Source organism: Phycodurus eques, chromosome 4, assembly GCF_024500275.1.
Source record: "Phycodurus eques isolate BA_2022a chromosome 4, UOR_Pequ_1.1, whole genome shotgun sequence".
NCBI classification, from domain to species: Eukaryota; Metazoa; Chordata; class Actinopteri; order Syngnathiformes; family Syngnathidae; genus Phycodurus; species Phycodurus eques.
Window position 1 is genome coordinate 20,354,282 of NC_084528.1, and position 27,104 is coordinate 20,381,385.

At 40.1% G+C, this 27,104-nt stretch overlaps 3 protein-coding genes across 8 annotated transcripts; 2 read left to right on the top strand and 1 right to left on the bottom strand.

Annotated features, from left to right (window-relative positions):
- The first annotated feature begins 3,884 nt into the window (after window positions 1–3,884).
- zgc:174888 (uncharacterized protein LOC558116 homolog) lies at window positions 3,885–11,639 on the top strand. Of its 3 annotated transcripts, XM_061674525.1 has the most exons (5): window positions 3,885–4,298; window positions 6,093–6,193; window positions 7,471–7,542; window positions 7,673–7,819; window positions 8,730–11,639. In XM_061674525.1, the coding sequence occupies exons 1-5, from the start codon at window positions 4,286–4,288 to the stop codon at window positions 9,087–9,089; spliced, it is 693 nt and encodes a 230-aa protein (XP_061530509.1). In that variant the 5' UTR covers window positions 3,885–4,285; the 3' UTR covers window positions 9,090–11,639. The 3 variants fall into 3 exon arrangements, with proteins under 3 accessions (XP_061530509.1, XP_061530508.1, XP_061530510.1); XM_061674524.1 differs by lacking the exon at window positions 3,885–4,298 and having other exon boundaries at window positions 6,077–6,193; XM_061674526.1 differs by lacking the exons at window positions 3,885–4,298; window positions 7,471–7,542 and having other exon boundaries at window positions 6,077–6,193.
- Window positions 11,640–15,153: 3,514 nt separating this feature from the next.
- On the top strand, window positions 15,154–23,808 carry grwd1 (glutamate-rich WD repeat containing 1). Its single transcript, XM_061674527.1, has 7 exons — window positions 15,154–15,445; window positions 18,449–18,566; window positions 19,806–19,980; window positions 20,062–20,272; window positions 20,504–20,649; window positions 21,700–21,891; window positions 23,062–23,808. Exons 1-7 carry the CDS (start codon window positions 15,199–15,201, stop codon window positions 23,368–23,370), a joined length of 1,398 nt encoding a protein of 465 aa, XP_061530511.1. The 5' UTR covers window positions 15,154–15,198; the 3' UTR covers window positions 23,371–23,808.
- On the bottom strand, window positions 23,716–26,690 carry cdc42ep5 (CDC42 effector protein (Rho GTPase binding) 5). Of its 4 annotated transcripts, none has more exons than XM_061674532.1 (3): window positions 26,544–26,690; window positions 25,972–25,989; window positions 23,716–25,772 (listed from the first exon to the last, which is right to left on the bottom strand). In XM_061674532.1, the coding sequence occupies exon 3, from the start codon at window positions 25,768–25,770 to the stop codon at window positions 24,931–24,933; it is 840 nt and encodes a 279-aa protein (XP_061530516.1). In that variant the 5' UTR covers window positions 25,771–25,772; window positions 25,972–25,989; window positions 26,544–26,690; the 3' UTR covers window positions 23,716–24,930. The 4 variants fall into 4 exon arrangements, with proteins under 4 accessions (XP_061530516.1, XP_061530514.1, XP_061530513.1 ...); XM_061674530.1 differs by having other exon boundaries at window positions 23,716–25,775; XM_061674529.1 differs by lacking the exon at window positions 25,972–25,989.
- Window positions 26,691–27,104: the final 414 nt, after the last annotated feature.

Sequence of the window (27,104 nt, forward strand, 5' to 3'; positions counted from 1 at the left end):
GGAGTGCCCGGAGAAAACCCACGCAGGCACGGGGAGAACATGCAAACTCCACACAGGCGGGGCCGGGGATTGAACCCTGACGCGCTAACCAGTCGTCCACCGTGCCGCCACTCACATTCAAATTATGGACAATTTAGACTCTTCAAATGACCCTAACATGCATGTTTTGGAATGGCAGGAAGCCGTAATATCTATAGGAAGAGCAGGCAAACTCCAGAGCATAGATTCGAACCTTCACCGTAAGGCAGGCGTGCCAAGGCGAGTACACAATGCTGCCCGCCTTGAATGACGTCGTCGTTTCTGTTTTACAATTGGTGCCCTCTTGTGGCAAGGCAGAGGGGCGAAGGGAGTGAAATGATGGAGGAATGCTCCCACGCACTTTTTTTTCCCCCCAAGGGTTTGAACACACCACAAATCAAAATTGATTTAAGCTGACGCTTTGTCTGGTTCTACTTGAATCCTGACGGGAACATTGTCAGCTAAATCACCCCCAGCAGCCCTACTCTTCATTAGCCACATCTTGGACACTGATCCGCTGTTTCGTTTTTTGTTTTTTATTTTTTTAATAATGCAAGTCATTTTGCTTTGCTGACGTTTGCACATTCAGTCAATAAACATAAGTCAAAACATAGGGCTGTTGAAATTAGAAGCGAGAGCGAGGCGCAGGGGTGTACCTGTTGTGTAAATTGCGTGTCGCATTTAAACACTGGGAGAGAATGAAAATATACTCATGAAAGAAAAAAATGGATCTGTTTCTGGTTAACGAGGTCGATAATGGGAGGCATGGTCAGGATTTCCGCTGGTTCTGATAATCAGTTGCATATTTACTCCACAAATATGCATGTGTTGATCCAACAGGAAGAAGGGCTGGGATATTTTACAAATGATTTAGATGCAGTGTAGGTGCAAAGGTCGCACTGTAATGATTCCTTTGGGGGAATTTTGCATGTTCCTTTTTTTTTGCCTTTGGAAAGCTCTCTTGCTTTTAAAGGCATATTGTTGAGGGGGAAAACATGCTTTGTTTAAATGACGATTTCCTCGAATCTGTTAATAGGCCTCGCTGCCTCAGGTGTGATACCTAGAGGGAACTGGAGCGTGTCAGATGTTATCTACTAGTAAGACAATTTAGCGCACTAGTATGATATCCAATAAATGATTAAATAACTTTACATAAAGCCGTTTGAGCATGTACCCGTTATCATTGACTTCCAGCTAGAGGCCCATGTACTGGTACACTCGTCCTCGCGAGTAGGATAACGTTGGCATACTAGTAGGACAATTACCTGTTGATATTGAGGCAAAACTGCATTAGTTGACATCTGCACATTACTACTACTACTACTAGTGAAGCACTAGATGTGAGCTACCAGAGATTTATAGCGCTGCAATGCAGTGGAAAGCCGTTTGAGCATGTACTCCTATACTGGTTATCCAACTTAATGTCCTTGTACTAGAATGCTATTTTCCCTCACAAGGAGACAATTCATTGCACTATAGTAGAACAACTGTGCCTTAGTAACTTATTACTCCATTATTGTATGACATGTCGGCAAACCAGTAGGGCAAATTTTTAATACTACTAGGACAACTAAATGTTACTCCAGTGAGGCAAAACTGCACAATCTTTATGCTACTAGTAACACTTGTGAAACTCAATGTTAACTAGTAGACATGTTTCATGTACAAGTAGTTTCCTTATCAAGAATATTGATGGCTTTTCAGTGTGAGCGTCTGGGTGCGAGTTGTGCAGCTTTCAAGTAGGACAACTACACGTTACTTGTGAGTCAAAACTGTGCAGTAGTTTACAACTCAGTCTACTAGTAATACGAAAGACATAAAATTCTACTAGTAAACATCTAGCGATTAACTTAAATGTTAACTAGTGCACAGTTTTGCAAGCAAAAGTTGTTCTACTAGTGAGGGAAAAAAGGTTACTAGTAATACATGAACCTTCAGCTGGATATCAAATAAATACAGGTACATGAGAAGTAATAAAATGACCGTGGCTTACTCGTCATGATTTTTCCACTACTGTATGACATTTCTTCACACTAGTAGGACATCTTTGGCATACTAGTAGGACTACATGTTACGCAAGAGGAAAAACTACTAATAGGGTCCACAAGGCTACTAGTGCATGACACATGCCTACTAGTTGGGCATAGTAGTGTTAGCAATGCAGCACAGTAGTTTACGAGTAATGTTTATTTCATACTAGCAGGTCAAAAGTGGCAGTAGTTATGGAAAAATGTCACTATAAAACACAAGTCGTTCTACTAGTCAGGAGCTGTTTCTGGTCTGTGCAATATGTGAGGCCGCACAGGGCGGCATTTCAGGGAGGAAGGCAATATCCCCTCTGTGAAAAAAAAAAATGCAATGTGAAATGGTTTTCTATGAAATTATTGTATTTTTGTATAAATTATGGTTATCTGTATAGGGTATTTGCAGACCATTGAGGTCTTCAAAGATTTTGCTGATAAATGAAGTGAGAGGTTATCAATGTCAAGTATTACACCTGTTGATGACTTTATTTGGGGGAGGAGCTTAGGTTAGCTTGTTGATGGTAGAAAGTGACGGAGAGAGTCATGGCCACGTCTATGTTCTTCTTTGCCAAACGGTTCATTCAATACGCAAGACAATTAGCGACAATGGTCTCGTTACTGCTTGACAATCAACGATTGCAAATTGAGATTATATCAAAGTAGGAATAAGTTAGTTTTCTTAGAAAAGTGCCGGTGGTAGTGCGAAGGACTACTGAAAGTTGAACAGTCAAAGTACTCAGCATGCATCTAAATAGGCCTTCTGTTTTACTCTATTGATACTGTTTATATATTGATAGTTGTATTCATAACATGTAAATTTATTTTCTCGATCCATGCATGTTTCATATAAAAAGTTATATTGTATTTGTATGCAATAAGGGTCTTATTTGTACTCGTGCATAAACCTTAAGATGGATATCAAGGGTATTGAGCTCGAGGTCATACTCGCAGGCCTGATATGGCACTAGTAGTAGAAAAAAACAATTCTAGTAAGACAGGTGTTCTACTAGTTTGCCCAAGTCGTTCTACTAGTGCACGGAATTGTCATATTAGTGAGGACAAAGAGTGAATGAGTACACGGACCTTAAGATGGATATTAAAGCTACTGACCTTAAGGTCGCACTCGTAGGCCAAAAGTGGCACTGGAAGTGTGGGGGGGGGGGGGGGGGGGAATCATACAGTAACTAGTAAGATACAGTCATTCTACAAGCCTTCCATAGTCATCCTATTAGTCATTATAATTGTCTTACTAGTGAGGACAAAGAGCGTACTAGTACATGGACCCTAAGCTGTAAAATCAAGGATACTGAATTAATGCTCAAACAGCTTTCCATTAATGACCTTTCATTGCAGTCACATGCCGTGTGTTGCAACTGCTCTCCTTTGGATAAATATTCCAATTTTAATCTGCCGATCATGTGAGGATGATGCAGCAGGCGGACGTTACGCACACGCAGGCCCCGATGGGATAGAAAAGCTCAGAGGTGTCGGAGTAGGGGGGTTTGAGTCCAAATGAAAACCATACGATCCAACAGCATGACTAAGCCTCACCGGAGGAGGAGGAGAATAGGAGGGAGTCAGGGAATGTGGGGAGCAACGGGGGGAGGGGGCCGGGTCAGTCAATAGTGAGGTAAAACGTGTGCACAGTGGGAGGGGCGGCCACTTAAAGGGAGCAGGCAGCAGCCCCAGTCAGCCGTAGCACTTTCACTTTGAGCTGTCTGACGGAGGATACACAGCAGCTGGCAGAGTAGAGGAAGGCCACAGGCACAGGAGGCCACTGCCTCATCCATTAGCCACTTTTCAAAAGGGTGGTGGGGGGGGGGGGGGGGGCAGATTCAAATTAGGCTGCTCGGGGAAGCTTCTAGGTCAGCAGGGGAAAGGGGGGGGGGCAAGTGAAAGAGAGAAACAGCAATTTAAACAAAAGCTCTGACAAGGTTGCAGTGGGGGAAACCCAAGGATGGCGTGAGAGGATCCATGCTGGAAAGTACCAAAGCAAGGATTACTATATAGGGATGTCAGCAGGACCAGGGGAGAAGCTCTGAAGTGGAAGAAAGCGCACGCAGCAACGCACTCGGTGTCGAAGACCCCGCCACAAGGCACGGAAGGAGGACCAAAGTTTGCCTTTCACAGACTGACACAGAAAGGCCCGCCTGTCTGTGTGTGCGTGCGCGCGCGTGGGGCATGTGAGGGATTGCTGTCAACCAGAGAAATGGAGAAGTGTCCATTTTTAGAAAGATAAAAGGATGTCACTGCCAGGTGAGCAATTTTACATGCTTTATAGGACGATACAGTATATGTACACAACATTTTGTGAAATAATGTACAAGGGTTTCATGTTCTGGTAGGAAGTGATGTTATTCACATTGGTGGGTAGTAATGAGTACTTAAGTAGATTTTTCAGGTAGCTGGACTTATATTTATTTTTGACCACTTTTCAGTTTTACTTCCTGCATTTGAAAATAGATATCTGTAGTCCTTACGCTGTCATAATAGACCTGATACTTTGTTCAACCTCACTGTGTACAAAAAATGTAAATAGAAAGAAAATATTAGCTGTTGTTATGAATTTATTATTGCACTTTTTGTATGACTACATATTACACCCAACCTTCTGTGAAATGATGTACTGGAGTTTCATGTTGCTTTCTGCAGTAATGTTGCATGATGCTTTTTGCACTTTTGCATGTTTATAAGTATGCATTACATACTCAACTTTCCGTGAAATGATGTACTCGAGTTTTGAGTTGCTTTCTGCAGTAATAATACCCCAGTTGTGGCAAAAAGTCGTTTTTCACACATCTGTCACTTTGATGGGAAGGAATGAAGTACAAAATACGTTGTTATAGTAGTATATTGTTCAGGTAGCTGTACTTGAGATTTTTTTTTACAGCTTTTTACTTTATAACTAAATTTTAAAAATTATATCTGTACTTATATCTGTTATGCTGTCAAAATAGGTTTGTTACTTTTTTGACATAAAAATTCTTAGTTATTAGTAGTAGTAGTTTTTTTTTTTTTTAATAAACTGCTGTGTGCCATTGTAACAACTTAATAGCCCAATTGTGGAAAAAAAAAATGATGTTTTCACTAGTTTGTCACACTGGTGGGAAGTAATGAAGTACAAATACATAAATATATTTTTCAGGTGGCCATACTTATTTATTTTTTTAGACCATGTTTTACTTTTCCTCACTACATTTGAAATAACAGTTATCAGTACTCATTCACTGAAAGAAATCACTTAATTTGAACATGTACATCAGTTGCACATGATTAAAATGTGTTAAACTAACATATTTGATGTATAACAGAAAATGAAGTCCTATTTTTTTAGTGTATGAGGAGTGAGGATTATGCCATAATAAACTGGTTGTTTTTTTTCAACCTCAAAGGACGTCAACATTATGTAAAAAAGACGCAAATGGATAGAAAATATTAGTTGTTATTATTGGCTTATTATTGCACTTTTGCATGTTTATGACTACTAATTAAACTACATGACTACTAATTAAACAATGGCACAACAGATTTGGGGAAACAAGATATTCTCAATTCATGGCCCTATTTAAGAGATTAATTTTTCATATTGTTGGCAAAAGCATTGTCTAAAAACACTGACTTGTGGCATTCAAATATTCACAGTCAAATCTGAAGAAGAAAAAAACATACAAGTCACGCCTGCCGTCTCTGATTGGTTGTTTTTCCTCAGGTGCAGTGGTTTCTTTCAGATTAAATTAGTGGCTCAAAATGGAGCTGGAAAGGGTTGACTTTTGTTTTCCCCTCACATTTTTGTCATATAGTACTCTCAACTGATACTGACAGTTTTAACAAACATGAAGGAAAGTACAAAGTACAAACTCCCCTTTAAATATTTCAGAGTCCGCACTTTTTTTTTTACACAATTTATCTGTACTTCTATTCAAAGGCAGCGTGTGAGTACCTTTGACACCTCTGGTTATTTAACTCAAACAGGGTGACAAACCACAGAAAGTTTCCAGATAATGATCTAGTAAGTCGGCCTGTTCTTGAGTGTCATGTGTCCTCTGACAGTTTTGCTCTTGCTATCACTCTTGACTGTCCAATGTGGTGGATGTGACTGGGAGGTGGTAAAGAACGTTAAGACGGCTATCGACGCAAACCCCACCGGATTTGTAAGTTCTAGACATTTGAGGTTTTTTTCTTGTAATTGCAATGTAATTTATGTTTGTCTGCTTGCATCTTGAGGGTCAACGTTTGAAAACAACAACAAATTTAGTTTTTAGACAACCTGTTATAACTTCAAATAATTTGAGAGAGAATTGGCTGTATTATTAAACTACCATATGAACCATTGAGAACCAGAGTGGGCTAACTCCATTTTTTTTTTTTACATTTACACTTTGGTGCCTGCAATAACTTCTGGATCAAAGGAACCTAAAAGCACTGGGTTTCTGTTTTGGTCATGTATATGGCAATGATTACTTCTTCTGGATACTTGGTCTAAATTTGTCAAATCTGTCAATATTGCATGAAAGATGACAACATTGATGTATGCTAACATGCCGATGCAGTGGCATCCACGCTAAAGCACTACTTACTTTCTGAGTTATCTATCAATCTCTGAACCGTTTTTACGGAAGCTGAAGCCTGGCTTCACTCGTCTCCACAACTGAGTTACTGTCATCATATTCAGTATCATAGGTTGGATCCCGCTCAGTATCATCTAGGCTGCCTGGAAGAAAAAAAACAAAAAACCTTCGTCTAAGTCCGTCAACTCACTTCTACTAACATGCAGATGCACTAGCACCCAAGTTTAATCACTACTTACTTTCTGACTCTTCTGTCAACCTCTGAACCTGACTTTCTGGGATGTTTATGCGGAAGGTAAAGCCTATTTTCATGGGTGCTGCCATCTTGGAAATGGGAGTTGGCCCATTGTTGCACTGATGAATCAGGAAATGTGCTGAGTGCAACAAAGGACTGCCAGAATGCCAAAATTAGATCTGGACAATGATTTCGACCAGTGTTTAGCGAAAAGATATTCCTTTTTTCTATTTATTGATGTACTTAACTTAAAGATAAGAAAAACTGAGTTAACCCACTCGAGTTCTCAAATGATTTTTGGAACACCCTGTATAATAATAAACATTGCATCATATTTTTGTCATACATTTAGTCAAGCCCTCGGAGGACTTTAAAGAAAACGAAATGGCTTCTGACAGTAAAAAGCTTCCCCACAATTGATCTTCTCATAAAAATGACTCATTGTTGGGATTAACTGCGCTAAATAAATAAATGATGTCATCACAGCAAAGCGGAGCAATTGATCAGCTGCAACGTGTGATGTAACCACATGACAAAGCAAAACAACATCATTGTGCAGCTCCACCAAAGTCAATACTGCAGGTCATGTCATCATCCATTTCTCATCTCGATTTTCCCTTTTCAGCGGACCGTATTTCCCAAAGATTACTATGTGTTGCACCACTACACAAAAAGCATGCTGTGTGACACTGATCCGGTGAGCCGCAATTCAGATTGGCATTTACCCGAAGTTGACTCCAATTGAGATTTCTTGCATATTTTGGCGCACCAAACACTAACTTGTTGTTGTGGTGGTGGTTTTCCTCTTCCTCTGCTTTTCCCTGCAGTGTTGTGTGTTCCCTGCGGCAATAGTCCTCGTAGAATCATGGAATGTCCTTTTGAGAAATCTCTGGGATGAGCACTTAAATCACTCCTTGATCTTCGACCTAAAGCAGACACTGGATATAATCATCAGAAAGAATAAAAACACAGAGGTAGGATTTGTTTTACCCTTGCTTTCAAACAAGTGAATTTGTGTCACAATATCGGATGTGAGTCAATTTGATATCAAGCCTAGCGCTCAGTGAAATCAGAAGTCACTGATTATTTTTTAAATATACCACAGTAGGTTCAGAACTAAAATCATTCATCACAGTGCCGTTTTTGTGTCGTACTGTCTTAACATTGCATGTCAACCCTTTAAATATCAACTGCAGCGTTAGTGAAATTTCAAGACTGATTTTTTTTTTTTATAGGCTATCCTAGTAGATTCTGAGTCTGACACCAAAATAAATATGTGATAATAAGTGCACCATGCATAGTGTGACTTTTAATATTGCTTTCTCAACATTGTATGTAAATCTGTCCGTACTAGGTGAAATTTCAAGTTAGTTGTTTTTTTTTAAACACATCAAAGTAGGTTGGAGATCAAATTAATTCATCATTGCACACTGTGCAAAATGTTACTTTATGTATTACCATGCAAATTTTAAACCCTTTCCAGCCCTCGCCTTTGGGAAATTTAAAGTGAGAGAATTGTTTCTAACCTATGGAAGAGGGGTTGACACCAACTTAATTCGTACATTTTTGGGGGTCAGAGTCTGACACTAAAATAGTTTATCGCTGTGCACCGTGTATAGTGATACATTTCACATTACCTTGTCAACAACGTATGCAAATCTTTTCAATGTCAGCCCTCGCCTTTGGGAAATTTCTGTCTGAAACTAAAAAAATTTACAAAATTCATCACTGGCCACCGTGCACAGTGCTGCTTTTTCTATCTCTCACCATAGGAACTACAAATTACCGTACAAAGAGTTGGCTTTCCTTGATTTTTAACAAGCTGCTACACCTCCCACTTTTTAAGTACTGCTCTAAATGTTTTCCTGTATTTGTCTGCTGTAGAGGTTACGGGATGAGTTGGACCCATCCCAGTTTTCCCCACTCTTCTCCTCTCCTGAGGAGCTCCTCAAGCTCACGTCGGAGTTGTTCACCCGGTGGCTAGAGGTCGGATGCTCCCCCTCCATGGAAATCTGCGAGCTACCCACTCTGCCCCCCTCTGCCGAGAAGAAGGAGTACAGTCCGTCCAGAGTCCGACTCCTGACGACCCGGGCCATCAGCCGCCGCATGGAGGAGGCCGAGCTGGCCCGGATGAAAGACGTTATCCAGCCTACGTCCAGCCGTGGTCCGACCTCGCTCTCCATGCATCCTGCCTGTGCATGGAGCCTTCTTCTGTTCAGACTCTACTGGTGGTTGTTGCCATAGGAACCTAAAAGGATCTTTTTTTGTTGGACGATGCACACAAAATGCAAGATTTCCTGGCACTGAAAGATTGTTTCCTTTCTATTTGTGTTGTGTCGTGATGCAGTATGCTGGGATTACGATATGAAGTGACATGCGCAGGTTGCATTTTTTTAAGGCCCAAAGTTTGTTTTGTTTTGTTGTTGTTGTTGTTTGTTTGTTTTTTGCTACGTTCACTGTTACGACAGTGCAAAAGCCGTGCAAGCCAGTGATGGGTCGTACGTCTGGTACCTGGACCTTCAGTGTGCACTTAATCCACCTCTTAATACCACCACTATCACGTCACACATGCAAGAAACCATCAATACTACACAACATTGCAAGTACAGTTCAGTTCTGAATCAGTATTTATCTAATAACAGGACAAAAACATTACTTAATGAAATAAAATACATCATACTCACCAGAGATGCTGATTATTAAAGGTATTAGTGTGTACATATTGCTACAGACGTGTTTTGCTAGTCATTGTTGGCTTTAACAAGTTTTGTTCCTACCAACCAATCAGAAGATGAAAATATGCTGAGTTTGGAATGCGATTGGTTAAAGAAACAGTCCCTTTGCTAATATAGTTTAAATTACAACAGCCAGCACTACCGATCCTTAACAGCCAGCATTACCGATTCTGAAGGACATAAGGTTGTCATGGCAACACAAAGGCTGAAATCTGATTGGACAAAAATAAACATACAGGAAGCAGTGTAGCCAAGAGAAACGCTACAAAATGTAGATTTTGTGGGAGTAAATGAATACAATTTCATGTAACAAATATTAGGATTTAGGTTGCAAATGTATATCAGTGCTTCTGATTGTGTTTAGGCCAGCAGAGAAGGCCTTGCCGGCCGTGACCACCCTCCACTGGTGCAAACACACCTTACATATAAGCGTAGTATAGTACTAGCCTACCGAGGTAGAACATGCCGCCAAGCTCCAGTTAGCTAAGCTCTTTGTGCTAACAAGCGACACATGCTGACCAAGCCAATGCACAATATGCCTTTGCGTGTGTCTGATATGAAATCTGTCACATTTGTTTACAATTACTGTTTTCGTAACTGTAAGATATGACGCCTGTAGACTTTTACTTTTGTATTTAAAAAAAAAAAAAGTGAATTAAAGCCATTTAGATATATTTGTGATTTTTCAAGACGAGGCCTGCTGAAGTACAGTTGAACCTCCTAAAGCCAAACTATGGAAAGTCATTTGAGCATTTATGTGATAGCCTTGATATGCAGCTAAAGGTCTATTAACTAGTTTCTCTTTGTCCTCATTAGTAGGACAAGTCAGCACACTGGTAGAACGACTAGGGTCCACTAGTACAATGATTGCGTCTAACTAATAACTTTTTATCCACTACTGCCTTCCACTTTTGTATGGCACTTCTGCACACTAGTAGGACAACTACATGTTACTAGTGATGCAAAAGCTATTTTGCTGCAACTAGTAGGGTCCAGGAGGGCACTAGTGTGTGACACCTAGTAGTGGAACTAGCACAGCACAACAGTTTACTAATAAGGTTTAATTCCATACTCGGAGGCCTTAAGTGGCACAAGTAGTGAGAATTTTTTTCTACTGCGAAGACTGTCGTTCTAATAAGACGCTGCTATCATGTACTTGGAACAAATACAAAAAAGCCAAAGAAAAAGATAAATATACAGTGGTGTCTTGACTTACGAGTGCCGCAACTGACAATTTCTTTGAGATAAGAGCATTCACTTGATAGATTTTTTTGTTTTGTTTTGTGTTGCGACCCAAAATTTGAGGGCTTCATGTGAAGTGGAAGGGAAAATAATTGAGCAATTAAGGTACTGTAATGGCCTAACATGTGGGCAAGAAGGGCTACAGTTGCCTATGCACTTTCAGCCGTTTATTGAACAGGACAAACAGTCAAACATCACTCACAATTGGCCAGCCAGACTTCAACTACTGATGTCACTCACAAGACCACGCCCCTTTTAAGCACACATAAACACACACATACTACAGTGAGTTAGACTTTTGGCTTAATTACACTTTATATAACTAGTTTATTTCTTTACATTCTCGTTACATTATTTTATTATATTTATATTGGTAAGGGAACAAATTAAAATGGTAAATCAAGGTACCACTGTATTGTTAATCTTTCAGGGAAAAAAAACAATTACGTGATGGTTGACTTTTGAGGCATTTTTGTACAGTAAATGTGATGGAACTCACTTTTTAGTTGTACCACTTTCAGGACATTGGGCTTTTGGAGGTTCCACTGTACTCCACTCCTTGTTCATTGGGTTAGTAAACAGGACTGCAGAAAAACTGCACAACCAGAATGTGGTTGGACTTACAGTGGCCTGTGTCGGTTTGTTTGTTTAATTCCAAATTGAAGAGTTTTGTCAATGATTAGACATGTCAGCTTCCAGGAAACAAAGTCTATTCATGCTGAAAAAGTCATTCCATGACAGAAATAGTTTTACAGTTATTTTTTGTAAGTCTGGGATAGAGAAATAAAACTGCCAACAACTAATCATAACCAAGTGAGGAATGTGTTGTGGATGAGTCTTTTTTTGTGTGTTTTTGTGGATCAGGATCTTCATGTAAAAGGAACTTGCAGCTGGTACTTGCCTCTGCTTGTACACACCCACGTGTAATGTGCACCCTTGTCCTAACAAGACCCCTCCTTGTTGTTTCGCAAGCCTGACAATGCAGAGGCATGTTGCCGTGGACACTGTGGGAGCTAATGTTTCATTGATTTGTTTTGTTTTTTGCCAAGAACGGGTCAAACATATTACAACATCAGCACTAAAGACAACGAAGTCAGAACTGAGAAGCTAAACGTTTAAGGCACGAAGGACTCTACAGGGATTCTCCAAAGTCCGGCCCGGGGGCCATTTGTGGCTCTTTTTTTTATTTTATTCTGCAAATTTCATTTTTTATCCGACTTTTTAATTTGAAATGTTACGAGATATATCATTTATGACAAAAACTACAGTGGTGCCTTGACTTATGACTTTAATTCAGTCCATGACTACTCTCGCAACTCAAAACACTTGTATCTCAAATCATCTTTCCCCATTGAAATGAATGGAAATGCCATGAAACCATTCCAGGACCCCAACAAAAAAAAGGCACTCTCCAGTACTGTACTTTAAAAAGAATACTACAAGAATATAATTCAATTGAATACAAAGAATTAAACAATTTGTGAATCACGATTTCATACCTTGATTGTGCAGCTCCTTCTGGTGTGCACACCTTGGCCACCAAGACAGCAGTATAATACATGCAAACGTACATGCACAAAAAGAGTTTCACAACTAAGAGACACAGTAAGCTGCAGTAATATTAATCATTTTCGCAGAGGATAAACAACATATGCTTGTAAATATTGTTATATTGTCTATCTAAATGTATTGCTGCACTGTTCAAATACCCGTTGCTTCATCTATGCGAGTTTCACTAGCCTGGCTATGGTGTTTTGCAATATGTGTTAGCATTAAGCTCACAGACTTTCGTCAGACAAAGTTAACTGGTGTTTGGGTAAATACAAAATGTGGAATTCTCTTTAGTTTTTAGGTGACCATCAACTGGGAGTGGCAATAATTGTGAATTTTACTGCCACTATAGCCAACACTGGTAACCTGAATATTTGCTCACAACTCAAGACATAAAAATTGCCCAAGCGTTGGCTTGTATCTCGAAAAACTTGTAAGTTAGGTCATTCGTAAGTCAAGGTACCACTGTACTTGCCTTGTCAACCATAACAAAAGGCTGAAATGTAGGCACAGAGAGACAAATCTAAGTTACATGATCTCAAATTGTAAGAGATAAGTAAAAACTAATGTTTAATGTAAAACTGAAATAACTGTTGTTTGTTTAATGTTTAATGCTTTATATTTCTTTCAGGGGAAGAATGACATTCACTTGCAATGAAAAGACATTTTGTGTTATAGTATTTTCAAACAGTTTTAAAAAACTGCAGTATGCATCAATAAAAATAAAAGTGCAACGCAGATTTGAATATGGCACAAAAATTTTAAACGTATATCATGTCCCAGTTGGTGCACGTATCGAACATTTGTGAAACGTTGTGAAATCGGTTATATTATTCTATTGAATATTTTATTAGAATTTTTATTTTTACAATCTTTTATATTTGAACATGGAGTCTATTTAATTTAATTTGCCAATGATACTCAGATATTCTTATGAAGTCAAATTTATTGGAACACCAACCCTGTTTAATTGCGAAATGTTTAATTGCTAAATCGCTAGGTCATTTGGAGAGAAGTTGAAACGTGAAAAATATATAGTCAGTATAGAGAATCATTCAAAATTGTAATTTAAATATTTATAATAATTTAAATATACGGTGGAAGACTGGTTAGAAGATCTGCCTCACAGTGCAGAGGTTGTGGGTTCAAATTCAGGTTCTGTCCTTCCTGTGTGGAGTTTTCCTGTTCTCCCCATGCCTGTGTGGGTTTTCTCCCACACTCGCAAACATGCATGTCAATTGAAGACTTAATATTGTCCGTAGGTGTGAATGCTTGTTTTTCTATATGTGCCCTGCGATTGGCTGGCAACCATCCATCCATCCATCCATTTTCTGAGCCACTTCTCCTCACTAGGGTCACGGCTATCATCGGGCAGGAGGCAGGGTACACCCTGAACTGGTTGCCAGCCAATCGCAGGGCACATACAAACAAACAACCATTCACACTCAGATTTACACGTACGGGCAATTTAGAGTCATCAATTAACCTACCATGCATGTTTTTGGGATGTGGGAGGAAACCTGACTGCCTGGAGAAAAGCCACGCAGGCACGGGGAGAACATGCAAACTCCACACAGGCAGGGACGGGGATTGAACCCCAGTCCTCAGAACTGTGAGGCAGTCGTCCACCGTGCCTGGCTGGCAACCAGTTCAGGGTATACCATGCCTCTAAATCAATTAACAAACTATTCATGGAAGTAAATTAAAGTGGCACTAAACAGGCCCAAAAAACTGTCATGTAAATTCAACACACTACAGAGAAGAGTAATGTTAACAAGCCTGCCAAATTTCAATGAATAATCATTTTTAGAAATCGTTAAGTATATAGAATAAGGCTTCAAAATCTGAATAATAAGGGCCACCTCTCAGCCCTCAATCATCTGTGGGCGTGTCGAATGGATGCGCCAAAAGGAATCAAACATACTGAGAGGAGGGTAGACTAAATAACATCAGCAAGCTATTCGGTGAATTGAGGCATCCAGTGAAGACGCATTTTCAGGGTGTAGCCATCATTAGCTTGCTAACTGCACGCTGGAGTGGTAAATGGGCCTTGTTATGGACGCTAAGCAGAGCAAACTCACAACTGAGCAGCATAGCCAAACGAAGTGACGTCACGTTGTCCTTTTGGGAACTCGCGCGAGAAAGTGTACGGCCCAGCCCCGTGTGTTTTAGTCCCGCCCACAAATCAGGAACGGTGAAAAAGATGCTTAAGCGAGATCTCAACAAATCAGCACTATATTGCAATAAAGCGTTGCATGTTTTCAGCCCTTATCTTCAAACATATTTAATATATTTAGAAACAAAACACGGATTTCTGCTTAGTGCCACTTTAATGAAACATATTACAATTAATAAATAGTTTAATTAACGAATTTTAGGAAAACAGCTTAACTAATGCAACAAACATTACAGGACTCTTGATAATTGTATATAACTGGGAAGTGAAAATATTTTTTTACTTTTGTACTTAAGTATATTTAAGCAGTCAGCACTTGCTTTTTTTTTTTTTTTTTTTAAATACGCAAGAATCTGAACTGAGCAAGTATCAGTTCACACTGATACTAGTATCACACAGAGTGGGAGGACTTTTTCCACCACGTGAACATAATGAATGTGCCTTAAAATAAATCTTCTGGTCAAACGGAGTAAGTGTTATTTAACATTTAACGACATTTCCGGGACATATTTTAGCAGGCGCCAGTTAATTGTGTGCTGACTTCCCGTAAACGACGACGAGGAGACGAGAAAAAGAAAGTGGGAGTGAAACGTGAAGGGGAGTTAAACCATGTGACCGGAAGTGCGCACGCTTCTCCTCGTTCGCCAATATGTCCGCCTCCAACAAAGACACGTTTGCCGAGGACGCGGACGGCATGGAGGAGCAGCAGGAGGACGAGGCCGTGAGCGACGACGACGACGACGACGAGGGAGTGGACATGGAGGAGGACGGAGGAGAAGATGGGGACGGAGACGGGGACAAGAAAGTGTACGTACCCGGAATCGAGCCGCTGAAGCCGGGAGAGGAGCTGGAGATGGACCAGTCTGCGTACCGCATGTACCACGAGTGTCAAACAGGCGAGTGGGAGCAAAACTTTTGTGAACACTCCAAGATAACGTTATTTATTATTTTATGGTTTGTTTTTGTTGTTCCTTTTATTTTTGGAGTGCAAAATAACGTGTGAATGTTCTTCAGTGTTCACACAGTTTCATTTTATCTATTTAACCTTTATTCATCCAGGTAAGGCAATTTAGAACAGATTTATCTTTTACAATGCCGACCTGGCTTCACACAGCACAGAATAACAAGGCAAGTGAAAAGTAAATACAAATAACGATCTCTACACCCAACTGTACAATGTGATGTACACAAACTGTACATAAAACATATACATAAAAAAAACAATATAATGATTATACAATCATAAATAATCAGAGAAAATCTACTTTAATGAGAATACACCATAATTACCTTTACCCAACCCTTAACTGTTTGGAGATAAGTCTCCTTTGATCAGTGAAATTTCTGAATGAATCTGAAATGCACTATAACCTGTAACAGTTCAACTTAATTTGACCTCTAAACTATTGCATGCACATGTTCAACTGTTTGTTTTAGTACTATTTGCACGATTTACTATTCTCTAATTTCCAAGGACATCCACTTCTGTACCTTTTTGCCACTCTTTGAGTCTGTTGCAACTTGCTGATGACTATGAGATCTCAATGATGGCATGGTACTGTTGATAAATTGTTAGATCTCGCCTTGGTCATATGACATCAAATATATGAACGCAGTGAAAAAGACATTTATGGTACATTCATGGCTCAGACCCTTGTGAATTGTTGCCATTATCTTGGCATTTTTTTGTTCTTTTCAAACATCCATATTTTTCAATTGATTCAAACAATTCCAGTCAACCGAATTATTACATTCTCCATAATTTCCCACACAATTCCACATTTTCCATGAAAAAAATTACATCCAAATCTAACTCATCCTTCCATATTTCTCTATTGACTTATTATTCCAATTTAAAAATATATTTACAAGTTTCGTGTTCCCAATTTGTCAGTATTTCTCATTTTCCATGATAAAATTGAAGGAGACATTTTACAAATGTCCTATACAGTGGGGCAAAAAAAAGTATTTAGTCAGCCACCAATTCTGCTAGTTCTCTCACTTAAAAAGATGAGAGAGGCCTGTAATTTTCATCAAAGGTATATCTCACTATGAGAGAGAAAATGAGAAGAAAAAATCCGGAAAATCACCTTGTCTGATTTTTAAATAATTTATCAGCAAATTATGGTGGAAAAGAAGTATTTGGTCAATAACAAAAGTGAATCTTAATACTTTGTTATATACCCTTTGTTGGCAATGACAGAGGTCTAACATTTTCACACACTGTTGCTGGTATTTTGGCCCAGTCCTCCATGCAGATCTCCTTGAGAGCAGTGATTTTTTGGGGCTGTCGCTGGGCAGCACAGAGTTTCAACTCCCTCCAAAGATTTTCTATGTTGTTGAGATCTGAAGACTGGCTAGGCCACTCCAGGACCTTGAAATGCTTCTTATGAAGTCACTCCTTCGTTGCCCGGGCGGTGTGTTTGGGATCATTGTCTTGCTGAAAGACCCAGCCACGTTTCATCTTCAGTGCCCTTGCTCGTGGAAGGGTTTTTTCACTCAAAATCTCATGATCCATGGCCCCATTCATTCTTTCCTTTACACGGATCAGTCCTCCTGGTCCCTGTGCAGAAAAACAGCCCAAAAGCATGATGTTTCCACCCCCATGGTTCACAGTAGGTATGGTGTTCTTTGGATGCAACTCAGCATTTTTTCTCCTCCAAACACGACAAGTTGAGATTTTACCCAAAAGTTCTGTTTTGGTTTAATCTGACCATGTGACATTCACCCAAGCCTCTTCGGAATCATCCAAATGCTCTCGAGCAAACTTCAGACGGGCCTGGACACACCTGCCACTGCAGGATTTGAGTCCCTGGCAGCGTAATGTGTTACTGATGGTAGCCTTGGTTACTTTGGTCTCGGCTCTCTGCAGGTCATTCACTAGGTCCCCGTGTGGTTCTGTGATTTTTGCTCACCATTCTTGTGATCTTTTTGACCCTACAGGTTGATATCTTGCATGGATTATCAGTGGTCTTGTATGTCTTCCATTTTCTAATAATTGCTCCCACGGTTGATTTCTTCACACTAAGCTGCTTACCTATTGGAGATTCAGTCTTCCCAGCCTGGTGCAGGTCTACAATTTTGTTTCTGGTGTCCTTTGACAGATCTTTGGTCTTAGCCATAGTGGAGTTTGGAGTGTGGCAGTTTGAGGTTGTGGACAGGTGTCTTTTATACTGATAACGATTTCAAACAGGTGCCGTTAATACAGGTAACGAGTGGAGGACAGAGGACCTCTTAGAAAATAAGTTACAAGTCTGAGAGAGACAGAAATCTTGCTTGTTTGTAGTTGACCAAATACTTGTTTTCCACCATAATTTGCTCATAAATTCTTTAAAAATCAGACAATGTGATTTTCTGGATTTCTTTTTTTCTCATTTTGTCTCTCATAGGTGAGGTGTACCTACGATGAAAATTACAGGCCTCTCTCATCTTATTAAGTGGGAGAACTTCCACAATTGGTGGCTGACTAAATACCTTTTTGCTCCACTGTATATCCTACCTATAGATAGATTTCAATCCCATGATTAGTATGTGTTTGTCCGCCATGTTGGCTGTGGATAGCGAGAGGATTTGTATTCAAACTCAATAATCACCCGAACAAAACAACGCATCAACCTCCAATATGGCAGTGTGTGATGTCATGAGAAAACTGTGTTCTACCTATAACCTTTCCACATCTCTCAACTGATTCAAACCATTCCAAACGTCAAACTATTCAGGACATCTACAGAATTATTCACTGTTAATATTTGAGCAATTCTCATTAGAAATATTAGGTCAATAAAGGGCAAAGTGTGTTGATCGTGCACATAGTACCATAATTTAGTATTTTAAAATGTTCTAATACTCACGTTCTACATTTACTATATTTTGGTTAATTATACCGTATTGGCGTGCAGGCGCACCATGTTTGAGCTTCGACGTTGTGACAGACGCTGATGGAGACGGCAGGAAAGAGTTCCCTCTATCCATGTTGTTGTGTGCGGGCACACAGGCTGACACAGCCATGGCCAACAGGTTGGTGTTGTCTCATGAACACAACATAAACACGCCACAACAGCTCTTTGTTCTCACTTGCATACAGTGGTAAGTGGTGAAATCTCTTGTATGAGTAATGCATGCAAAAAAAAAAAAAACATTTACAAGTGGTATTTCAGTGTGAGTGCCTCCATTTCTGGGGGCTCTAAAGCATTTGAACAGTTGACCCCAAATCCATTCCTTTGTTACATGAAGAAAAATCAAGCAAGAAAGGGGGGGGGAAACGTGAATCTAATATAGCCTGATGGTGAAAACTTTGAGTGTTTTCAATTTAAGATGGCTTACTAATGGAATGAGCTCACTGGTGTTTATTGATGTGACTGAATTTTGAGATCTATGGGATTATCTACTCTGCTCACATCCTACAAAACTGATAGGATACATTGATAATGAACCCAAACATGCTGTGACAGTACCTCTAGACCTTCTTAAGGAAAAAACTAATATAATACTTTTCAGTGGATAAGTCAGCTGATCTCATTCCATTAGAGGATATTTTTACTTACTGAAGACAAAAGTGAAGGTAGCAGGACCCACAAACTAGCAAAAATTGAAGGCCTGGCAAAGTATCTCCCAGGGAGGAAACTCAGAATTTGGAGATTTCCACATTTATGGCTTTCATTGACTGCAAAGGATTTAAACAATTGTTTATATCTGGTATTGTCTCACTTTGTCCAATTACTTCTGAGCCCATGCAGGTAATTTGCATAAAAGGGATGTGATTCCTAAATAGTGAATGGTGTATGGTTTTGTGAAACTTCTTAAATAAAAGCAGAGCAAGTTACAATACAGTGCCGTGGTGTATGAAGGCAAAATTATACGAATTCTGTGTTGTTCAAATACTTCTGGACCTAATGGTATTTGTAATATCTGTCAAGGCTATAGAATCGATAAATCTCAATTGATTCTGCGCTACATATTTCATTTCTAACCAATAACTTACAGGCATATTCATGGGGTAGTTTGCTTTATTTCCGTAAGTTTAACATTTACTTTTCACAGCAGACAAGGGTTGAAAGCAGCACAACCACAGATGGAAACAATAACTAATTTTAATGATGGCTTCGGTCCACAAACTGTCTGAGTAAATCATGTCAGTGAGAGAGCCCCTGGACTCTCGTTTCCTCTTCATGACATCCATCTTTTGCTCGTCCCTGCTTAAACAGCATCTGCAACAGCAGAAAAATATATCAAGTCATGTTTTTTATTTCTCTGCAGACTGCTGGTCATGCGCATGCACAATCTTCACGGAACAGAGAAAGAAAAGGAGGAAGAGGAGGAAAGCAGTGATGAAGACAGTGAGGAGGAGGAGGAGGAGGAGGATGAAGAAAATAAAAAGCCGCAGATGGAACTGGCCATGATGCCTCACTTTGGCGGCATTAACAGAGTCAGAGTATGTTGACTTTTTATACAAACTTTAATATTTCCTGCGCCCGAAGATTCAGTTTTTATTTATTAATTTTTTTTCTTCCAGGTGACCCGGCATGGAGACCAGTCTCTGGCTGCTGTCTGGTCCGAGAAGGGACAGGTGGAAATATTTGATCTGCAACCTCAGCTGGAGGCCGTCCACAGTTCTGCGGCCATGGCGACGTTCATGCAGCAGCAGAAGGAAGCCGCAGCGCTCTTCAGCTTCTCAGGTCACATGACTGAGGGCTTTGCCATTGACTGGTCGCCCATGGTACCTGGTGGGTGACGTTTCCGCAACTTGTGAAATGTATTTGATTTATAAATAAAGTAAGTTACAGGCTTGGTCATGGAATGAATTAAACTCTATCAAGCTACCATAGAAATTCTCGATCCTTTTTTTTTTTTTTTGGTCTCCTTTAAAGTTGTATGTTTTTCCTGTAAGATTTAGTCAAATACTGTAATCTTCAGCATGTGACTCAGTGCAAGTGTGCTTGGCTGTGTACTCACAGGTCGTCTCGCCAGTGGCGACTGCAAGAAGAACATCCACGTGTGGGAGCCACAGGAGGGTGGAGCCTCGTGGCGAATCGATCAGCGGCCTTTCAGCTCGCACAGCAAGTCTGTCGAGGACCTGCAGTGGTCACCTACTGAAACTACGGTACTTTTTCTTGATCCTGGGAGACATGCAACTTGAAGTCTTTTGTGTGAACAGGAAAGCCGGCCTATTAAAAGCTATTTTTTGTTTGATATTCTTGATATCCAGTTTAAGGTCCATGTAGTGGTAGTCTTTTTGTCCTCACTCGTAAAACAATTCGGCACACTAGTACACCGACTGTCTTACTAGTAAAAAAAATTTCCACACCAGTTACATTTTTGGCCTACTAGTACAACCTTAAGCAGAATATCCTTGAGTAGGACAATTACATTAGGTATTTAAAAAAAAGAAAAAAAGGTTGACACAGCCTTGTTCAAATGCCAGGTTTTTGTGATATATTTGACCATAACAAAATCTCCCAAGCACATGGGGAAATGTTTTATGGTCCAATAAAACCAATAATTCCAAAAGGTATGTTTGGCGTAAGCAGAACATTGTTCATCACTAAAAGAACAAAATACCTACAGTTAAACATTTTGGTGACAGCATATCGCTTTGGGGCTGTTTTTCTTCATCTGGAACTGGGGCCTTAGACATGGTGGAAGGAATTATTAACAGTTGTAAATAGCAGTCAGTGTTAGCACAAAATCATTTATCTTGGTCTCTCTATTTTTTTTTTATTATATATATATATATATATATCACAAAAACCCAGCATTTGAACAGGGGTGTGTACACTTTTTTATACCAAAGTATATGTTATTGGTGAGGCAAAACTGCACTAGTTGACAACTGTGTGCTACTAGTGACATACAATTGTCCTAGTTAACATCTAGCACTTCACTAGTCCTGCTAGTAGGGCACAGACGTCAACTAGTGCTGTTTACTGGTATGCCAAAGGTGTCCAGCCTAGTGTGCAATAATGTCATACAGTAGTGGGGAAAAAAACATTATAAATAAGACAGTCACCCCACTAGTGAGCTGAAATTGGCTTACTAGTGTGGACAAAGAGCGTACTAGTACCTGGACCTTAAGATGGACATCAAAGATATGGAATAAATGCCCCAACGGCTTTCCATACTGACCTGGATTCATTCTTGTCGTCTGTTCCAGGTTTTTGCGTCATGCTCAGTAGATCAGTCCATCCGTGTTTGGGATATCCGCGCCCCGCCCACCTCCATGCTGTCAGCCAATAAAGCCCATGAGTCAGACATCAATGTCATCAGCTGGAACAGAACCGAACCGTTCCTCCTCTCGGGGGGGGACGATGGGCTTCTCAAAGTGTGGGACCTCCGGCAGTTTAAGGTAAGGTTTTCACTGTGAGCCTTAGTCAAGATCTGTAATGGTGTATGACATCATCGGATTACTCTGCTTTTTTTCGTCATCATTCTGGTCATTGATTACTTAGACATAAGTGTAGTCGGCAGGAAATAATCACTTCTTTTGGGGATTATTTGTTTGCCCATGTGGACCAGATTAAGGCAAATGAGTACACTTTAAATTGGGTATGTTTTTAATGGTGTGGTTTGTCTTGATAATGTATAGCTTTTTGATATAAACTTCAATTTATTATAAAAGATGAGTATTCTTCCAATGACTTTCTCAGTTATTGTACGCATCCACACATTGTTTACCACATAAAAAGGTATGTGATAAACAATTATTTTGGAACATAAGTTTTAAATACAAATCTGTCAAATTGTATTCATTTAAAGAATCTACATTTCTGTAAAATGGAAGTCAAACCTGATCTGATGTTTTGAACTGTTCTGAGATTGCACATTTTGTAGCAATGTAACATGTCAAATCGTATTTAAATTGCAGTGTTTGAAGCTGTAATGTAAAACCACATTTAATCTAGATCTGATCTAGATTGTGCATTTGGCAACAGTTTCACATGAAAAAATCACATTTGACACAGCCTGATGCCTGAACAAAATTTGCTGTATATGCAAGGTCAGAAGCTATGTCAAACCATTTTTAATATAGCTGTACTGCATTACTGCCAAATGCACAATCTGGTTAGATTGTGCATTTGGCAGTAATGTAACAAGGAGACTCACATTTAACATTCAAGTGCCTGAACAAATTTGATGGGTATACAGTAGTTGCAAGGGTTAGAAGTTTTAACATCAAACCAAGATTAATCCATATCTGATCTAGATTCTGCAGCAATGTAATATGTAAAATCCTATTTAACATAGATGCGTGTAGCCATGTACAATTGTTTAATAAAAAAAAAAAAAATAGGTTTTAAGATTTAAAATAATCCAGCTCTGACCTGGATTTAGCAGTTGGCAGAAATATAAATATGAAAAACACAATTTAACATTGTCAAATCTCATCAGATCAGTTTATCCCTGTGCATTCTTGTTAGAAAGATACATTTGAGATTTATACATTTTACCAATTAGGACACTAGAAATCAATCAATTTACCCATGTAAACTAATCTTCTTGTTGGGGTCCTGTTTAGACCGGGCACCCCGTGGCCAACTTCAAACAGCACTGCGCCCCCATCACTTCGGTGGAGTGGAACCCGGTGGACTCGAGCGTGTTCGCCGCATCCGGCGCAGACGATGTGGTCAGCCAGTGGGATCTGTCAGTGGAGTCGTGTGACGTGGGCACCAGGGTGGCGGGCATGAAAGACCTACCCCCGCAGCTGCTCTTCCTGCACCAGGGCCAGTCTGAGATCAAGGAGATCCACTGGCACCCGCAGATTCCTGGCATAATGGTCTCCACGGCGCTGTCCGGATTCAACGTGTTCAGAACAATATCCGTGTAGTGTGTTCAGACGCATGGCTAGTACATGCTTCATCATATGTAAAATATATAATTCCCAATGTACCTTGCCCTTGAGGAACTTCTATAGACCTTTTCACTATGAAGTCACACATACTTCAGCAGTAGTCACTTTTATGCCACCCGGAAGTGTCTTAGCTCCTCTTAACAAACATGAAATGCTCTATAATGGACTTATTTTTGACAGATGCAACCAAATATAGCTGCCATGTGTCAGCTTTTCCACTAAACCTTACGACTGTAGTTTACAGATGTGTTTTAAGCACTATTGCATGCTTAAGATAAAATGTGTGAAGGTGAAAGAACATAGAGAAAACAAAGCTTATGCTCATTTGATATCCCAAATAGTTTTATTGTTTCATTGTAAACCACAGGACATTAAATGCCAGCAAGTTCAATGGATAAACACAAAAAAATATTTGATTGTCTCAGCATGTCCCATTTTTTTCCAGCCCTGCAGCCCAAAAAGGAAAAAGCTTTGGTAGTGTATGAAAACGTGCAAAAAATAATAATAAAACTGCACTCTGCAGTTAGATCTGACAAGATCTGATCCAGAAAACTCAGTCTAGACATGGAATGTTACACGTTCACAAAATCTGCCACGACGGTCAAAACGAATGACAGACATGGAGGCAAACATGCAATGGTAGAGAGGAAAGCCGTAGACAGCACATACTACAATAATACTAAACTTGCTCAGTTTAAGGCACTTAAAAACATGGATGGAACATTTGGTAAAAGATGAAATTGTGATTCAAAAGGCCTCCGGGTGAATGGGGTGTGGGGGGAAGTGCTACAACTTTTTCACTGTACAAAAACAAATGCTGCTTGTAATAATATGGGTCTTTGGCATATGTTACCCTTGTCGATAAAACAAGTCTCTTTCCAGCAGAGCAACATCGTCTTCACAATGTACAGCTTTCAGGAGAGAACAAAAATCAAGTTCACATCCATCACTTTGACCCCTTGTCATGTAATTTAAGATGTGCACTACTCACAAAAAGTTAGGAATATTTGTCGTCTGAGTGAAAGATCAGGGTGAACCTAAAATGCACCATAATCTTTTCACAGTCGAGCTTCATTTGACCAATTTTGATTGCGCATGTCCAATGTTGCATTACTTTCTTCTATGGCAAATATTTCCAAGGATGTCCACTTCTCTATATCTCTCCTCAGAACTTTTAACTGTATGTTCTCCCCGAGAAGTGGCCTCTGAGCTGACAGTGTCATCAGAAGGTTGCAACAGAGAGATTGGAAGAGTCACAGAAAGCCATGGAAGTAAACCTTGGAAATGTATTGGTCCATTCATGGATCAAACCTGTTGTGAATTTTGCTGTTCAGCTCCTTGTTAGAGAATAGCAAGTTGTGAAAAGATTACTCAAATGTTGAACATGTGCAGTCAAAGGTTTAGAGAAGCTCAAATTAAGTTCACAAAGGCTACAGTGCATTTTAGGTTTATTCCAAAATTTCAACTGAAAGCCCAATATCCCTAACTTTTTCTTAAGGGGTGTATAACTAACACTTGATACACACTTGACTGGTCCTATAGTCCAATCTCATCATCAAACTCATCTTCAAATGTATAGCCCCGCCCTACTTCCTCTTCCTCTGAGTCAGTCTCCGAGTGGCTGCTGCCGACCCTCCTCCGGTCCAGCGCACTCACTCCTTCGTAGTCGGAGCTATGAGACGAGGCGGGGCTCGGAGGCAGATCTTTGTGGGCGGCGAACTCCGTCTCACCCCTCGTCGGACTCACCGTCAGGTCCTCCTGGAATTCGAACCCTTGACCCTCTTCCTCCTCAGAGGCCTGGCGAATGATCTCCTCCCGCTTGTCACTGAATCTCACCTTGGGTCGCAGCCCCTTCGGCTTGATCCCATCTGGTATTCGGCCATCGCCCGTCTGGTTCTCATTCAGGTTCTTTCCGTTCAGCTCGTTGTGCCTGTTCACAACAGACATCTCCTTGCCGGGCTTTGTTTCCACTGGAGACGTAACGCTTTTGGGACTGAACACATCCTCTTTGTTGCAGTCCAGTCCCAATCCATCCATCACACCTAGTACGTCCCCCAGCATGGAAGGGCCCAGATCTAGATCCAAATCCAGGGTGAACGACGACACGGAGTACTCGTGTTCATCGTTTTGTAGGCTCCCCGTAGGCTCTTGATACAGATCACTGTGGTTTACAGCTGCTGGGTAGTCCACAGACGAAGACCCCGGGCTCCCCGGGTCGGAGATGGGTGGGCTTGGACCCAGCGTAGACAGGAAGGAGGTGTCCCCGAAGGCGTCACCTCCTCTGCCAATGTGCATGGTGTGACGGAAGTCACCCAAAGGGGCTGAGATCATGGTGGGGTCCAAACGAGACGCTCGGGTTGATTTGTGGAGCGGCATGACTGCTAAAGAAAAATTGGACGTTAGGGTCAATTTAAGGCACTGAATAAGTGAAAGCGGTGCGAAATAAAGATTATATCAGGATAGAACATGCTCTCTTGATTAGAAAGCAAACAGTGTTGTGCAATACGGCGGGCAGCCAATGAGCATTTTGCCACTGTGAAGAAGGCCATGCTGAGGCTTGTACTTGAACACACTCACTGCATACTTTTCTCTGCCCTCAGGAGTTGCATGTGGACAAAAACATGACAACAATACTTTTACAGTCAAATTACTCAAGTCGCAACCTTTTGCTAGGTGTTAAATTGCCCTAGAACAAAAACAAAGACTCTTATAGTCAAATAAGTTTTGGTGGGTTCTATATTTTTCTTTGGGGTGCAAAACAAGACTAAGTATTTTATATATATATAAACTTAGTGTATATAATGTAGGCTTAGTGTAGGTATAATGTACAGTAGTGATAGATAGATAGATAGATAGATAGATAGATAGATAGATAGATAGATAGATGATAGATAGATAGATAGATAGATACTTTGTTCATCCCCTGAGGGAAATACAAATTTTACATTACCAAATACAGTACTTGACTTTTGTTGTTACTCAGTTTAGGAATAGGAACCCCTCCAACATATCCCGAATAAAGTAAGAATTATAGAGATGATAAAGTCTTTAATACCGCTGCTATATTAACTTTAAGCTAGTAGCCACAAGGCTACTCCCCAATCAACATGGCACACAAAAACACGTGAAGTTTTCATAAAAGAACTTACTTATACAGGGATAATATTCTGCTGTTTGCTTCACCCTCTCTCGTCTGTATATCCGACTTTCTTTTACATCTGGATATTTGTCTCCCTTCTCGACTTTCGAGTCTCTTTTCCCTCGCCGTCGTTTTTTTCTCCTTCCAAAGGGATGGGCGCTAGCCAAGGAAGTGACGCGATGTGGGGAGTTGGGAGAATAATTTACCCCGCAAAAAAAACTTTCTCAGCTCCTATTTAAAAAGCGTTTTACTTGCCCCATGCTTTTCGGTTTAATTATGGAAAAAGCTGGTCTTTATTTGTGGTGAATTGTGTGACGTTTTTACCTGTATGTTGTGCTTATTTTTATTATTCTTATTGTTATCCAAGTAATTTACCAGCACTGAAGTAGCAAGCTAAAAAAAAATTCCAAATGAAATAATTGTCTTAAACTTATGATGTTGACCAAACAGTATTTTGGGGATTCCCCCCTTTTCTTTAGTGGCTTTTGTACTCTGCAATGAGAAAGGGGTTGGTCTTGACAGCCAGGATGGTCAATGTGGTTTTTACTTAAAATAAAACTCAAAATCACCA

Excerpts from the sequence above, each read along its gene's own strand:
- zgc:174888 (XM_061674524.1), top strand. The coding sequence starts at position 6,077 with ATGTGTCCTCTGACAGTTTTGCTCTTGCTATCACTCTTGACTGTCCAA. Across the intron at positions 6,194-7,470 it reads ACGCAAACCCCACCGGATTT|CGGACCGTATTTCCCAAAGA; the intron begins GTAAGTTCTAGA and ends TTCCCTTTTCAG. Across the intron at positions 7,543-7,672 it reads TGCTGTGTGACACTGATCCG|TGTTGTGTGTTCCCTGCGGC; the intron begins GTGAGCCGCAAT and ends TTTTCCCTGCAG.
- grwd1 (XM_061674527.1), top strand. The coding sequence starts at position 15,199 with ATGTCCGCCTCCAACAAAGACACGTTTGCCGAGGACGCGGACGGCATG. Across the intron at positions 18,567-19,805 it reads GACACAGCCATGGCCAACAG|ACTGCTGGTCATGCGCATGC; the intron begins GTTGGTGTTGTC and ends ATTTCTCTGCAG. Across the intron at positions 21,892-23,061 it reads GGGACCTCCGGCAGTTTAAG|ACCGGGCACCCCGTGGCCAA; the intron begins GTAAGGTTTTCA and ends GGTCCTGTTTAG.
- cdc42ep5 (XM_061674529.1), bottom strand. The coding sequence starts at position 25,770 with ATGCCGCTCCACAAATCAACCCGAGCGTCTCGTTTGGACCCCACCATG.